The following is a 14,549-nucleotide window of genomic DNA, read 5'->3' as shown; positions in this document are numbered from 1 at the left end:
TCACTGTACAGTCCTGCATGCAGCCTTTTTTCTAATGTGATGTTTTGTGATGTTAAGACGCTGTGTTTCTCTCCTCTTGTCCCCTTCTCCCTTTTCTCAACCTGTTTTCTCCCTCTGTCTCTTTTCCTTTGTTGTAATATATTGGTTTTGCTCATACTGTTACCCTGTAATGTGTCTGTTGTGTACCTCATGCTGGTCCCTCATGGTCTGTCCACAATTACTATATTATTACTATTACATTGCGCCTCCTTCCCTCCTATCCCATCTACCGTACCCTCTTGCCCTGTGTCCACGCCTACATTTACTCATTGGTGCGCCTTTTACTGTGTGATGTCTTTGTCTCACTTGTTATTGTTCCTTAACCCCGCCCCCTTTCCCTCATTATTATACCCCCCAACACATTTACCTCTGTGCATAAATGTATTTTATGCTCCTCCCTTCATGTAATTATGCTGCCATCTCCATGGCCCATACTGGCTCGTCCTATTGTGTGTACCATCTCATTGTCCCCGTGTACCCTGTGGGGGTGCTGGTTTTGTTTTACAGTCACTGTCTCCATCAGATATTAGAAAGTGTTTGTTTCACTCACTCCTGTGACATTGTGCACAGGGACTTGAAGGTTAGTATTCCTGAGGGGGAGGGGGTGACATGGCATGGGGGCCCAGGTGAGAACTGGCACATCATGGGCACTGCACTCGTCACTTCCCTACACCATCTGGCTCTGGAGATACAATGCATGGGGGAGCTGGGGGGTGGTGTAAAGAAATGGTGGGAATGTGCATCCAGATGGGCATGAAGGGGTGCAGCTGATTACTGCTTAACCGTTTAAGGGCTGTGCAGCTACGACTGATGTATGCACCAATATCCACAGCAATGAGTGCTTGGGTCTCTTCTGACAGTTAAAAGGAAGCGTCCTGTATTAAACATGCATATCTTGTGGGGCTCATCCTAATAATTAAAGTGCACATGTCAGGTATGGTTCTGGGCAATGTTTGTGTTAGACGCCATGCACGATTATGAGAACAGTGGAGAATGCATCCGGCATGCCTTACATTTCTGTTGCCAACCAAGCCTGCTGTATTGTCTAACAAGGGCAGCATGGAGCAGTTAGAGGTTCATGCTACGGCATACATGCCAGACACTTAGTTGTGCCATTGCTCTAAATGTCTGTCCATAAATACACAGGGAAGGAAGCCAATTTTTGAACGCAACCAACATTCATGGAAATACAGCCGATCAACTCCTAAGGAACCAGTTGCATCATTAAGGAGGCATGTCGAACCAGGATCGGTGACATTACATGAACTTTGGTTCCGCTCCCACAATGGCCTCCTCCATACTGTACAGACAGGTGCACTTTAAACTGAGGGTAACCCAGTGACCAAGAGGTGCATTATTCCAGTGTCAACGGAAAAGACCCAATTGATGTTGGATTTAGATCTCTGCAAAGAGTAAAAATAAGCATATAGCACCATATAAAGCATACAATAATAACCAGCACACCCTGTCAGTGACGTATCAGCACTGACCAGCATGAATGGTGCATCTCCTTTCAGCAGACCAGTTCTGCAATAGATGTATGCTTATATAATATCCTTTTGACCTAAGTGAATAATGTATCACATTTCTCTCTGTTTATTGTTGCCTCTGATTATCTGTGTTTTGTAATGTTTCATTTATTTTCTCCAGCTGCTTTTGCTGACACTTCTCTCCCTGCAATCAGCCTATCTCTCTTGCCTATATCCTTCTTTCATCTTCACCCAATTTTCTGGCCAATAAACAGAGAGAGAGAAAGAGAGAGAGAGTGAGCCCCTATTTGTCCCAGCATGCACAGCTCCACACACCTGCCCGTGGGGACATGGGGACGTATAGCATTGCAGAGAAGTGAGCATTGCCCAAGCCATGGTGCGATACTCTTCTGTTAACTTGCATGTTATGCACTGCATTCTGTATACTCATAATTGCCCTTTCTTCTCTCTCCTTTACTCAGTCGTCCACCCCCTCTTCTGCTTCCATCTTCTTCGTAGCTTCTTTATCTGTCCTTTCTTTGTGTATATTACCTCAGCACTATATCTCTCTTTACATCGCCCTCCTCAATTCCTCTCCTTCTCTCTGCTTTATATTTCTTATGCTTGTTTTTTTTTGCTTTCTTTGGCACCTATTTTTAGTCTCTCCTCCTCCATCTGTCTCCCCCTCCTGTGCTCTCTCCTGTCTCTTCCATGTGTCTCTCAGTTATAATATTCCATGCCCCACACTCATTGCATGTTTGCATCTCCTTCATTACTGCACTGAGTGTTAAAATCAAGGATCAGAGATCACGAAGATCTTCATGCAAGATGATGTCTTCTCTGCTGTAAGCTCACCAGTTTCCACCACATCCCTCTCCTGTGTTCTGTAGGACCAGGCAAGCACTTGTCACACCGCCAATGAACTAGTCAAATTGTAATGTAGATGAGCAAGGGCAAAGTGAATTACCACGGAACAGGTGCTTTTGAGCCACAACGGGTATTATGAGTTATAGATGATATATAACTAGGCAAATGGGAAGGTGGACATGTAGTTGCATGCCAGACGTTATCCCCATATCCTGGAGACTTACTCTGGTCGGGTACTTATTGTCACATCAGCGATGAGTTCGTTTAGAGTCCTGTGTGTCTTTGTGATCTCTGTTCTTTGTACCTCTGGCCAACTGTCACTCACTTCTGTACCCCAAGTCACTATACTTGTCATCAGATGTTGTAGCCCACCTACCTACCTCACAGAGGGGCCACACATCTAAAAAATACCATGATTGCAATGTGGTATCTTGTTCCTTTTCCTTTTCACTGTACACATTGACAGCTCACATATATATAAAACACCACATAGACTGTACGATATGCATTTATTTACAACGTAATCGCTATTTCTTTATGCTCGTATGTGGTAGACACAAAGTGGGTAAGGGGCATTTTTTGACTGAAGCGATAGTCACAAAGTGGATTAACAAAGAGCAAGTGCCAGCACTGAGGGATGAGGTACCTGCAATGAGGCATGAGGCTTCATGGCTCAGTGCTGGCCTTAGTCCCAAGGGAATTCATAGCCCTGCACTCACATGCATAGAACCTAAGTCCAAAAAATGGCTTCCTCCATTATGAGTGGGTGAAAATGTACAGTGCTATAAAGGGCTTCTTACTGCTCTATACATGTTATGGCATGTTATGTAATTAGTGATGTCCCTTTTATCACAAGCCAGACATTCAAGCGACTGTGTCACTTTTGATATACAAGATGCACAAATTGTATATTTGATATAATCAAACAGATTGACTTGAATATTCTATCAAAATGGCTTGCAAAGTGAGATCTGTCTCTTACTCATGGCAGAATCAAACATTCATGGGCTGAACATAATTTAGTTTATCAATTCACAAGCAACTAGCGACATCACTGGGACGCAAAGCTTTGTATTCCTTAAGTCTTAGTGATGTCACAAGGAACTAGTGATGTCACTGACACAAGACTATATATCAGAGGACTTTTGAGATCACTGAAACAAGGATAAATGATTCCTCATGTCTCAGTGATGTCACAGGGAACAAACAACATCAATAAAACACAAGAATGAGGATTCATAATGTCTCAGTGATGTCACAAGAAACTAGTGACATCACTGGGACACAAGGCTTCAGATTCCGTACATCTTAGTGATATTACGAGAAACTAGGGATTTCACTGAGACACAAGATTCAGTATTACTCTCAGTACTATCGTCATCCCTGAGACGCAAGGCTCAGAATTCTTCATGTCTCAGTAAAATATCCAAAATTCACAATTCTACAGATTAGGCAATCACATCATCAAAATTGCTGTATATTGATTGCAGTGAATTTATTCAGGAGCACCTGTTCTCTACTCACAGTGGAATTAACCAGTCTGTGGGCTGGACGTTGTTCAATTTGTCTTCAACTAGCAATAACTATGAGACACAAGGCTCACCATTTCTCATGTCTCAGTGATGTGGCAAGCAACTAGTGACATCACTGTGACGCAAGGCCCAGGGTTGCTAATGTCTCAGTTATGTCATAAGGAACAAGCGAAGTCACTGAGACAAGGGGGAAAATTTATTAAGTAGTGAAAAGTGAGCCAGAGGAAAAGTGGCCCATGGCAACAAATCAGCACTGAAGTAACATTTATAATTTGCATAATATAAAATTATACAGAGCAGCTGATTGGTTGCCATCGGCCACTTCTCCTCTGGCTCACTTCTCCTCCCTCACTGCTTCATACAGTACATCTAGACCATGGTTTGGAATTCCTCATGCCTTGCTGATTTCATAAGGAACAGTGTTGAGACACAATGCTCAGAATTCCTCAAGTCTCCATGATGTCACAATGTGATATCACTGTGACATAAGTATCAGGGTCTCTCATCATGTCTCAGTGATGTCAGAAGTTGCTAGAAAATTAAGTGGATACATTCTTCTCCTGAATATTGGTTTAGACTAATTTTCCTTAGCAGTTCTTAGGACCAAGCAAATGTTGTCACATGCTTCTACTGTCAGAGCAATGCACTGTATCCGCAACGTGAGAGAGAAATTTATATATATATCTATATAAAGGGCTCTATATTTTCCCAAGACATTTCTTTGGTTGGGCTAATTAAATGTATCATGTAACGATTGATTAATTGGACCAAGCCGTTCTCTCTCTTGTGACAAACAGAAGAATAATGAGTATTTTTCAGTGGAGTAAATCATAGCAGCTTAAAGACACATGATAGCCAGTAAGCCTGCTGCAGAGAGCCCGGATGTGGAATGGATTATGCAGTGACTCTATTACAATTAAAGGGTTTATTCTGATTCACTCGCAAAAGCAAATTCCTTCTCAAATGGACAAAACCATATGCACTGCAGGTGGGGCAGCTGCATATCACCCATTCATCCCTCCGGAGGAGTGACACCCACATGTGCGCTGAAATTTCCAGGGGTGGGGCCTAATGAAGGGGGCATGGCCTATACTTGCAGCTCTGTTTTCACCACTGTGGGGGAATGCCTCTGTAAATACTCTGTTTGTTGTATCACTGTCTCCTTTGTAAAGCGCAACAGAATATGCTGCGCTATATAAGAAACTGTTAATAAATAAAAATAAATAAAATGCCAAGCAGCTCTGTGAGCTGTTGGCTATGCCCCCAGCCCCTCCAGCTGCAGGAATAGAGGTAGAGGTATGCAGATGTAACCTGTGCAGAGAGAGTTAGATTTGGGTGGGGTTTTTCTTCAAAGTGAGATCTATATTGCAGTCTAAAAATAAAGCAGACAGTAATTTTCCTGCACAGAAACAAAATAACTCACCCAAATCTAACTCTCTCTGCACAAGTTACATCTGCCCCCCCCCCCCCCCTGCAGTGCACATGGTTTTGTCCATTTGAGAAGGAATTTGCCTTTGCGAGTGAACCAGAATAAGGGCCATAGTGTCCTACATCTCCTTTCTGCCTAATGAATGTAGTGATTGGGGAAGTTAATAATATAGCACTAAAATAGTATTTCTTGCTCCAGAACATGAGGACACTGTGGACGTGCACATCAGTCTAGTTACCGGCCGCCAGATTGTATTTACGCACTTCCCCATATACAGTATGACATCAGACTTACAATTGCATTCCACTCTGAGAAACAGCTATAGTATCTAGGAATTGGGGCACTGCCAAGTGAACATGGAATATTTAATTTAAAAAAAATATGGTTTCATTCTTGTTTGCAGAGCACTTTATTGAACAAGCTCCTCAACAATTGAGCTTGCAATCACTTGAATTAAAGTATACATTACCTGGAGGTTTGAACATATCACTAAAACCATAAATTAATGTTCACCATAAAAAGAAAACAAATCAGGGACAAATCACATCCGTATGTCAACAAAAGGAGATTACCCCATCCTTTGCAATGGTTGATTTTGGTTGGCAGACATCCCTCCCCACCTCTCCTGCCCTCTCCCTCCTCCATCAGCTCGCAGGGAACACACAGACCTTACTAACGCCCCCCCTGCTGTTTGCACGCAGTCATTGCATCCAGCAGATTCTTGAAGCAGTCCTCCACTGCCACCAAATGGGGGTTGTCCACAGGGACCTTAAGGTGAGTTTTGTATCCCCCCCCATACCACCCTCTCTTCCATCTGCATGTCAGGCTGGACATCCCCCATCTCTCCACCTAATACAGAGCCTGTCCTGGGAGTGGCCCTGCATGCCTTGTATCTGGCTTACGTTTTGGATGGTGGAACAGTGGATCTCATGGCATGTGAGGGACCGGGCTGGGAAAGCTGTCTCTTCTTGGGGGCGGGGCGGAGGGGGGGGGGGGTGCATGGCATGCAGCGGGAAATGGTAGTGTTTTGTGTCTTATGTGTGATCTAGTGCTAAAAGTTTATGTATTCACTTTTTATACCCATCTGAAGGGTAATTGAGCAATCTCTATTCTCACCATCATTTTGCCAATGTTTCCCATCTTTTCTAAATTTCCTTTGCTCGCCAGTGGTATGCTCACCATCTCTCTAATAGCTACCTGTACTGTGCCATCTGCAATGCCAACCAGTCTCTACGGCCACACAGGCGCTAGTCAGAGTCTCATTTCTCAGGAGGAACATCTATGTGCAGGAGAATCGTTAAATAACATATTTAAGAAGATCTCCAATATTACCATCATCGCTCTTCAATCTCTAGAGAGGCTAACATCTAGAAATGATCTAAAGCAATAAAATGTTCCACTGGCCCTTGTTTTCCAGACAGCTAAAATACCTATTTTAATTTTAATGTAAGAAAATAATGCAGTAGGAGAAGTGTGATAAGTGAAAGGTATGAACCAATTTCACGGTACTTTCACTAATCAGATGGTTCTATACTGTCCTTACCCAGCGGTAGGTTGTTGCTGGACTAGATGCCAACTTGCTTTCTACAGATATTAATGTGGGTTTCCGTTAACGGTATTGCCAGTTTCCTACTCATTGCTCTAATAAAGGTGAGAACTGTTCTTAAGTGGAGTCAGATGCAATGTTCTCCAGACTGGGACATCAGGTAGCAGAGATGGAGACCATGCAGTGTAACAGAAATAAGGTGACCAGACCTGCCTTTGTCAAAGGTTTCAGTGAAACCAAAGCAGCCCAGTGCTTTTCACTGTCATTTCTCCAACATCCTCCATTTGGCTGTTAGTCTGGCCACCTTTTACTATGGGCGCCTTATTCCACCTGAGTGATTGATTGATTGATTGGTTGTGTCTTCACGCTGCGTCTAACCACATCTCTGTTAACAACAGCCAGAAAACCTTCTTCTTGCCAGCAAATGCAAGGGAGCCGCGGTCAAGCTGGCAGATTTTGGCCTGGCCATAGAGGTGCAAGGGGAGCAGCAGGCCTGGTTTGGTAAGTAGGGCTCTTGAGATTGTGGATTGGTACCTTGGGGTATTAAAAACTGCTGCAGAGTTTCTTAAAATAGCGCTGAATTTTCCAAAATTCAAATAGGGGAAGCACACCAACTGCCACACCAAACTCTGCCAAACCTTGTCTGCTTGGACTCTCTGACAGTTGGTGTGGAACCCTTATTTAAATTTTGGACTGTGCTGCAGCCCGACCACTGGATCTGCTACTGCATTCTCAAATCTCCATTAATGCTGGTTTAACAAGCTTACCTCTATTTGGAGGCTTTGTATAGGTCGGTGTACACTTGTCCATGTTCTATAAGATGGCTAGTAGGTGTTTCCTTTCAGTAAAAACATTTTGCCACTTAACACAGTCATTTGACCTGGTAGCATCCGTCACTCATGTACTCGTTACAGGCAGGCGGCCTCTCATAGGGGATTGCAGTTGTAGTGCTTGCCGGGGGCAGCAACGAGGAGCGACTCAGCGTTGTAGGGGTAGGACAGTGTTTTATGGGAGTGGTTCAGACAAAGCAGGCGATTCTGGACCATTCGGGGGACCAATCTAAGATGGCTAAGATATCTAAAACTGGGTACCCACTGGAGTGATGGGATGACATATTGTACAATGCGTTCACATCAGAACAATGTAACGAAGGACAGAGCAACATCTTTTTCTGTTCATCAATACAGTAAATGGTGCTGCATGGAATATCATCTGGTTGGCCGTGTAGAACGGAGGAAATCACATGTAACCACAGAAGCGTGCAGATTGGCCATACAAATTGAACATCTGGCCGATCTGTCAAATGACATATGAGGCCGAGACCGCTCCGGTGTGTACCAGCTTTAGAAGTACCACCACTAGCTCTTCACAGGATGTATTGAAAGCAGGGCTATGACTCAGATGAATGGTGTTCCCCAAGCTGGCTGACTTGTTTTAAATTCATGACTCTGTGCTTTACAATGTCTATTTTTGACTATTTGAATTATTGAAAACCACTGATTTACTTACATAGTAACATAGTAGTTGAGGTTGAGAAAAGATATACAGTACGTCCATCAAGTTCAACCGTTTTAGCTTATGAACAAGTTACATTTAGGGGGGTATTCAGTTCTTGTCGATGTTTCCAACAGTCAGAAAACCGTCTCTTTTCAAAGCATTTCGGTGGAATTACTCATCGATCCACGTGTTTTAGTCGATAATGCAACCGTTTTTCGACTATTTTCCACCAATGCAGATTCAACTTTTTAACAAAGCCGACCCAACATCGGAGGAAACACAGTCTGAAAACGTCCACATTGAATACACACGTCTGGATTTTTCAGCTAGCCAAAAATTCTGGACTTGATAGAATAACCCCCCCTTAGACCTCTGTGATTGGAATAATGCATTGTTTTTGAATTTTCTCCACCAGTTGCACACTGAAAATAAGATAACATGCTATTATAATGAATGGTGTCTTTCAGGCATTTCTGCATATGTTTGTGAACGTAAAAGTATATATATTCTGTATGTCTCTGACTAGCGAGGACATGACATAATCCTTTAGCAGACAGCTCTCTGGCTGGCAGCTGGAGGTAGGGGAGGGCTCTCATTATGTTCTTTCTGTGCCAGGTTTTGCTGGAACTCCAGGGTACCTGTCCCCGGAGGTGCTACGAAAAGAGGCATATGGGAAACCCGTGGATATTTGGGCATGTGGTAAGCAGACACAAGCTGCAGTGACTGTGACATTACAGTACAGTGCGCCATATGGAATGTACCAGATTCATCTACAATTTATCATCTGCTGTTTCCTGAATGGATTGAACTGTTTCTGTCTCATTCTGAAGTGCACTGCAAAACACCTGATGTAGAATCCATTTATGGCTGCCCAGAACAATCACGCATGCCAACACCAAGTAACGGATGCAATATAGACATACAGTAAAACAAAATAGCGCCTGGTTTAGTTATCCACCATATTCATGGAAAATACACACACACCAGACAGGTTTATGGGCTTTATTTACTAAGATGGGATGTTGCTATGGGCAACCAATCAGATTCTTTAAAGGATTCTTTTTCTGTAAGATAATGATCTTGTCAATACCTGCTGGGGCCCGGGTATTCTATACACTCATCCAGGGAGGGATAAGTACTTGGGGTTGAGTAATACATATAGGCAGCATCCCGCACGCATTCTCACCAATAATGTGGGGTATTGGCTGACACTGGAAGCAGAGGTTAGTGCAGTTGGTCCCAGTCCCTGCTGGGTCTCATATAATACTTCCTTTGCTCAAATAAGTTGTCAGATACTCACTGGCTGCACTGTAGCAAATACTGGGGTAGATTTCTTAAGCCTGGTGAAGTGATAAAGTGGCCGGTGATAATATAGCAGACAATAACTGTCTCGTTACAGGCTGGGTTTGAAAAATGTCAATAAGGTGCTGATTCGCTGGTCACTTTATCACTTCACCAGGCTTTTAAAATCTGCCTCAATATGCAGGGCCGGTGCTAGGGTGTCCGGCGCCCTCCTGCAAACCATAAATTTTGCGCCCTTTCACATTACCATTGCAATAAGCTGCAGCACGATTGTGGGAGTGTATGCAACATGAGATCCTATAGAGGATCTCGGGTGCATGTACATGTATGCATACACCATCTCAGTGCTGTGTCCGCAAAATGTTGCAGGCACTAAAGGTGCCCATACCCGCTGCGAGAATTGCATACGTTATGGGCTAGAACGCATCGCATGGCATGTGGGCGGTGTGCAGGAGGCAGTGACAGTGAGGGCTGAGGCAGCTTTAGCAGAGCAGGGAGGCAGACAGCGCCTTTTCAGCATGGTGCCTCCCTGCATTGCAGGAGCTGCTGAGTGGGTAGCGCCGGCCCTGTCAATATGTCTTCAGCAGGTTAGTCCCTTGTTCAGTCACCTGACGGGGAGTGGGGCACTGTGGGTAGTCTGGTAATGTGGCACTGTGTGAATCACCTGGGGTCGTTGTGCTGCACTGTAACAGCTCTGTGGCTCGATGTCCCGCTCAGGTAGGGTGTGCCCTGGTGATGCCCCCCCCCCCGGGGTCTCGCTATTATGCCCCGCTGATTGGGTGAAGGCATGAGTGAGTGGGGAGGATGTGGATTCCCTGTTGCTGCTGTGCCGCACTGATGACAGTTGAGCCTGCACATACAACTGGCACCATAGGTGCATCTGGAAAGTTTTGAAATGTTGTCAAGTAAAAAGGTTTGATGGTCATTAATAGCATGTCTTCCATGTGTCTCTCTCTCTCCGCCCCCCCCCCCCCCCCCCCTCTCTCTTTCTCTCTCTCTCAAGGTGTCATTCTGTATATTCTTTTGGTTGGATACCCTCCATTTTGGGATGAGGATCAGCACAAATTGTACCAGCAGATTAAAGCTGGGGCATATGACGTAAGTCCTCCTATCCTGCTCTCTATGCTGAAATAGGGATCTGGTCCCTACAATGCTCAGATGTTATTACTCACTGAACATCTATTTGGAAATGTGCCATATAACTGGGCTACTGATAAATAACTGGGCTACTCTATTTTATGTTCTACTGAAGCACAAATGTTAACAATGTTCTTCAAGCAAAAAATTGCTCCTAAGCCCCCTATACACTATGCAATATATTGTATGCTGTCCTTTTGCATATGATATATTGTATGAGTTCCCATTTCTCGCTGCCAGAGGCTGTCAGAGTTGGAGGTCGGACGTGCAGCACCTCCGATCCGTTGCGCACAGGAACATGTATCAGATCAAGTGTCAAACACATGCGATTTGGACACTTTTCACCTGGTTTCTTGACCCGATCCATTGGAATCGGGTGAATAGTGGCCAAATCGCACAGTTGTGTATGGCCATCTGATCCCTCTTGAGCCTCCCAGGACCGTCAATATATATGCGATTTGGCCACTTCTTTAACCGATTCCTCAGCCCGATCCGTCAGAATCGGGTGAAAAGTGGCCAAATCGGTCTAGTCACTAGGTGTCCTCAAATTATTTTCTCCGGGACCCCATCAGACAATAAAACTAATGACAGGAAGTTACTGCAGAAGGTCATCACATCACATGTGTGGTCAGCAGACAGCACATACATGGCAGCATTGTGGAGGCACAAAATTATGGGAGGAGTCTAAAGTGACAGACAACTCAACAGATTTATCAGACTCCTCGAATCACTGACAGATTAGAAAAGTCATCAGCCTGATGATCAGCAGCATGGAGGTGTGACCCCATGCTGAGAAGGTCGGGACCCACTTTGGGGTCAGGACCCACAGTTTGAGAACCACTGGTCTAGTGTATGGGGGCCTTTTACAGTAATTCACTTCTCTTACTCTTATGTCTCTATAGTTTCCTTCCCCGGAGTGGGACACGGTGACACCAGAAGCGAAGAATCTCATCAACCAGATGTTGACCATCAACCCTGCAAAACGTATCACGGCGCATGAAGCTCTCAAGCACCCATGGGTCTGCGTAAGTAACTGTCACCTATACATTCACCCACCAACCCTACCTCTCTGTGATGACTTGCTGGACTATGATACCAGCCTGCCCACCTCTGATATGGTCTGTCTGTACTGGATGTACTATGGTGAAGATTGGTATTGTTACTACATCTCTATGTCTCCCTACAGCAACGTTCAACTGTTGCCTCAATGATGCACAGACAAGAGACTGTGGAGTGCCTGAAGAAGTTCAACGCTCGCCGGAAGCTGAAGGTTAGTGCGGCTCCCTCAGATCTACCAGCCTGTTCCCTCTTCTCAACAGCTACTTACATATAACATTAATACGCATTATGTTTCTTACATAGGGGGCCATCCTAACTACAATGCTGGCAACAAGGAACTTTTCTGGTAAGTGATTGCTCACCTGGATTATATATATATATCTGAGGCTGTGTACTGTAGAGCTTCTGAGAAACATAGGCAGGGTTGTGTATTGCAGACACTGCTGTGTTATTGTAACCATTATAATGTACTGCAGAGCTAGCTGTAAGGTTCCCAGTGTAATGGACAACAAATTCACCGTTTCATTGTAATAATACCTTGGCAATCCTCTGCAAATTATAATCTATACCATATCTATGCCATATACAGGGTTAATCAAAATGAATGAACTGATTTTATGACACACGGATTTCAGTTCTCAAGCATCATTATGAAATGAGTCACTGACTTATTTGAAAGAGGAGGTTCTGAGTTTCGAATAGCTACTGCAGTGGTGCTGTAGTTGTGTCGTTTCCCCGGCAATGTTCAGTTGTTTGTTTACCCTCGGAATGGCAGGTCCTCCGCAAAAGGTGTTCTGCGTTCTCAGTTTTGCCCCCAAAATATTTGGTTGTCATTCGGTTGACAATCGACGGTGGTTTTGACAGATTCAATATAGTGGGTGACTGTGTAAATGAAAAAGTCCAGGATGCCTGCGAGTTTGGGAGACACAAGTGGTGAGAATCTGTGCTATCTCTGACCCTGCGGGGTCAGCTGTGAGCTTGCTATTCCTCAATCCACGATCTGGCGTGTGCTAAGAAGACGCCTACATTTGAAACCATACTGACTGCACCTCTTTCAGGCACTTACCAATGACAACATGAGGAAGTGGATGGAATTTTGCAATTTGAAACTGTATATTATGGAAGATGAAACCTTTATTTAACGTTTCATTTTTAGTGATGAAGCGACATGTCACTTGAGTCAGTCGTCACAAGATGCATATTTTGGGGAACACAGCACTCCATCGAAAGAGTTTCCCCCTGGCCTGCGAATGGATGTTTATGTTAAACATCCATTCACAGGCCATGCGAAAATGCATGGTGTGCGAATGGGGGGTGGGCAGCCTGCCATTCACAGGGCATGTTCTCGTGGACTCGCAAGGGTGCGAATTCGTATCCTTGCCAGTTAACCAGAATAAGGGCCTATAAGTAGAATATTTGGGACTTGGCTGGAGTTTTATATTATTTTCCTTAGTAAAATTAGCATAATGAAATTGGTTCATTCTTTTTGAATAGCGCTGTATAATAGCATATTACACTGCAGATATAGCTGTAATATAAGTACAGTGTAATACACTGCAGATCCAGCTGTTATATAATTACAGTGTAATACACTGCAGATCCAGCTGTAATATAAGTACAGTGTAATACACTGCAGATCCAGCTGTTATATAAGTACAGTGTAATACACTGCAGATCCAGCTGTAATATAAGTACAGTGTAATACACTGCAGATCCAGCTGTTATATAAGTACAGTGTAATACACTGCAGATCCAGCTGTAATATAAGTACAGTGTAATACACTGCAGATCCAGCTGTTATATAAGTACAGTGTAATACACGGCAGATCCAGCTGTAATATAAGTACAGTGTAATACACTGCAGATCCAGCTGTTATATAAGTACAGTGTAATACACTGCAGATCCAGCTGTAATATAAGTACAGTGTAATACACGGCAGATCCAGCTGTAATATAAGTACAGTGTAATACACTGCAGATCCAGCTGTAATATAAGTACAGTGTAATATACTGCAGATCCAGCTGTAATATAAGTACAGTCACAGTGTAATACACTGCAGATCCAGCTGTAATATAAGTACAGTGTAATACACTGCAGATCCAGCTGTTATATAAGTACAGTGTAATACACTGCAGATCCAGCTGTAATATAAGTACAGTGTAATACACTGCAGATCCAGCTGTAATATAAGTACAGTGTAATACACTGCAGATCCAGCTGTAATATAAGTACAGTGTAATACACTGCAGATCCAGCTGTAATATAAGTACAGTGTAATACACTGCAGATCCAGCTGTAATATAAGTACAGTGTAATACACTGCAAATCCAGCTGTAATATAAGTGCAGTGTAATACACTGCAGATCCAGCTGTAATATAAGTACAGTGTAATACACTGCAGATCCAGCTGTTATATAAGTACAGTGTAATACACTGCAGATCCAGCTGTAATATAAGTACAGTGTAATACACTGCAGATCCAGCTGTTATATAAGTACAGTGTGACAGAATCTATTGCGCATGTTCCTAGTGATTTTTCTACTGTGAATGTGCAAATCTCCAAAACGCCACCGTCCCTTTTCCCCATGAGTTGTGCAGCCACCGCCACTGCAATGCGGGACTTCAGAGAGGTAAGTATTACATATTCAGGGCTCCCTGCATCCAATATAGA

General features: G+C 43.8%; 1 protein-coding gene across 28 annotated transcripts in view; it reads left to right on the top strand.

Moving 5' to 3' along the window:
• CAMK2B (calcium/calmodulin dependent protein kinase II beta) overlaps positions 1-14,549 on the top strand; it is a 116,023-nt gene that overhangs the window by 64,948 nt on the left and 36,526 nt on the right. For 23 of the 28 annotated variants that reach the window (XM_083184674.1, XM_083184671.1, XM_083184673.1 and 20 more), the window contains exons 6-12: positions 6,038-6,110; positions 7,281-7,383; positions 8,995-9,078; positions 10,685-10,779; positions 11,721-11,843; positions 12,005-12,088; positions 12,181-12,223. In XM_083184674.1, the coding sequence (XP_083040800.1) occupies positions 6,038-6,110; positions 7,281-7,383; positions 8,995-9,078; positions 10,685-10,779; positions 11,721-11,843; positions 12,005-12,088; positions 12,181-12,223 (605 nt within the window). Of the gene's footprint in view, positions 1-546; positions 620-6,037; positions 6,111-7,280; positions 7,384-8,994; positions 9,079-10,684; positions 10,780-11,720; positions 11,844-12,004; positions 12,089-12,180; positions 12,224-14,549 lie in introns of all 28 variants that reach the window. The other 5 variants (XM_083184675.1, XM_083184672.1, XM_083184670.1 and 2 more) reach the window with 1 other exon arrangement.

Source organism: Crinia signifera, chromosome 4, assembly GCF_055691185.1.
Source record: "Crinia signifera chromosome 4, ASM5569118v1, whole genome shotgun sequence".
Taxonomy (NCBI): domain Eukaryota; kingdom Metazoa; phylum Chordata; class Amphibia; order Anura; family Myobatrachidae; genus Crinia; species Crinia signifera.
Note: the sequence above shows the minus strand (reverse complement) of the source record. Positions and strands in the feature narration are given on the sequence as shown.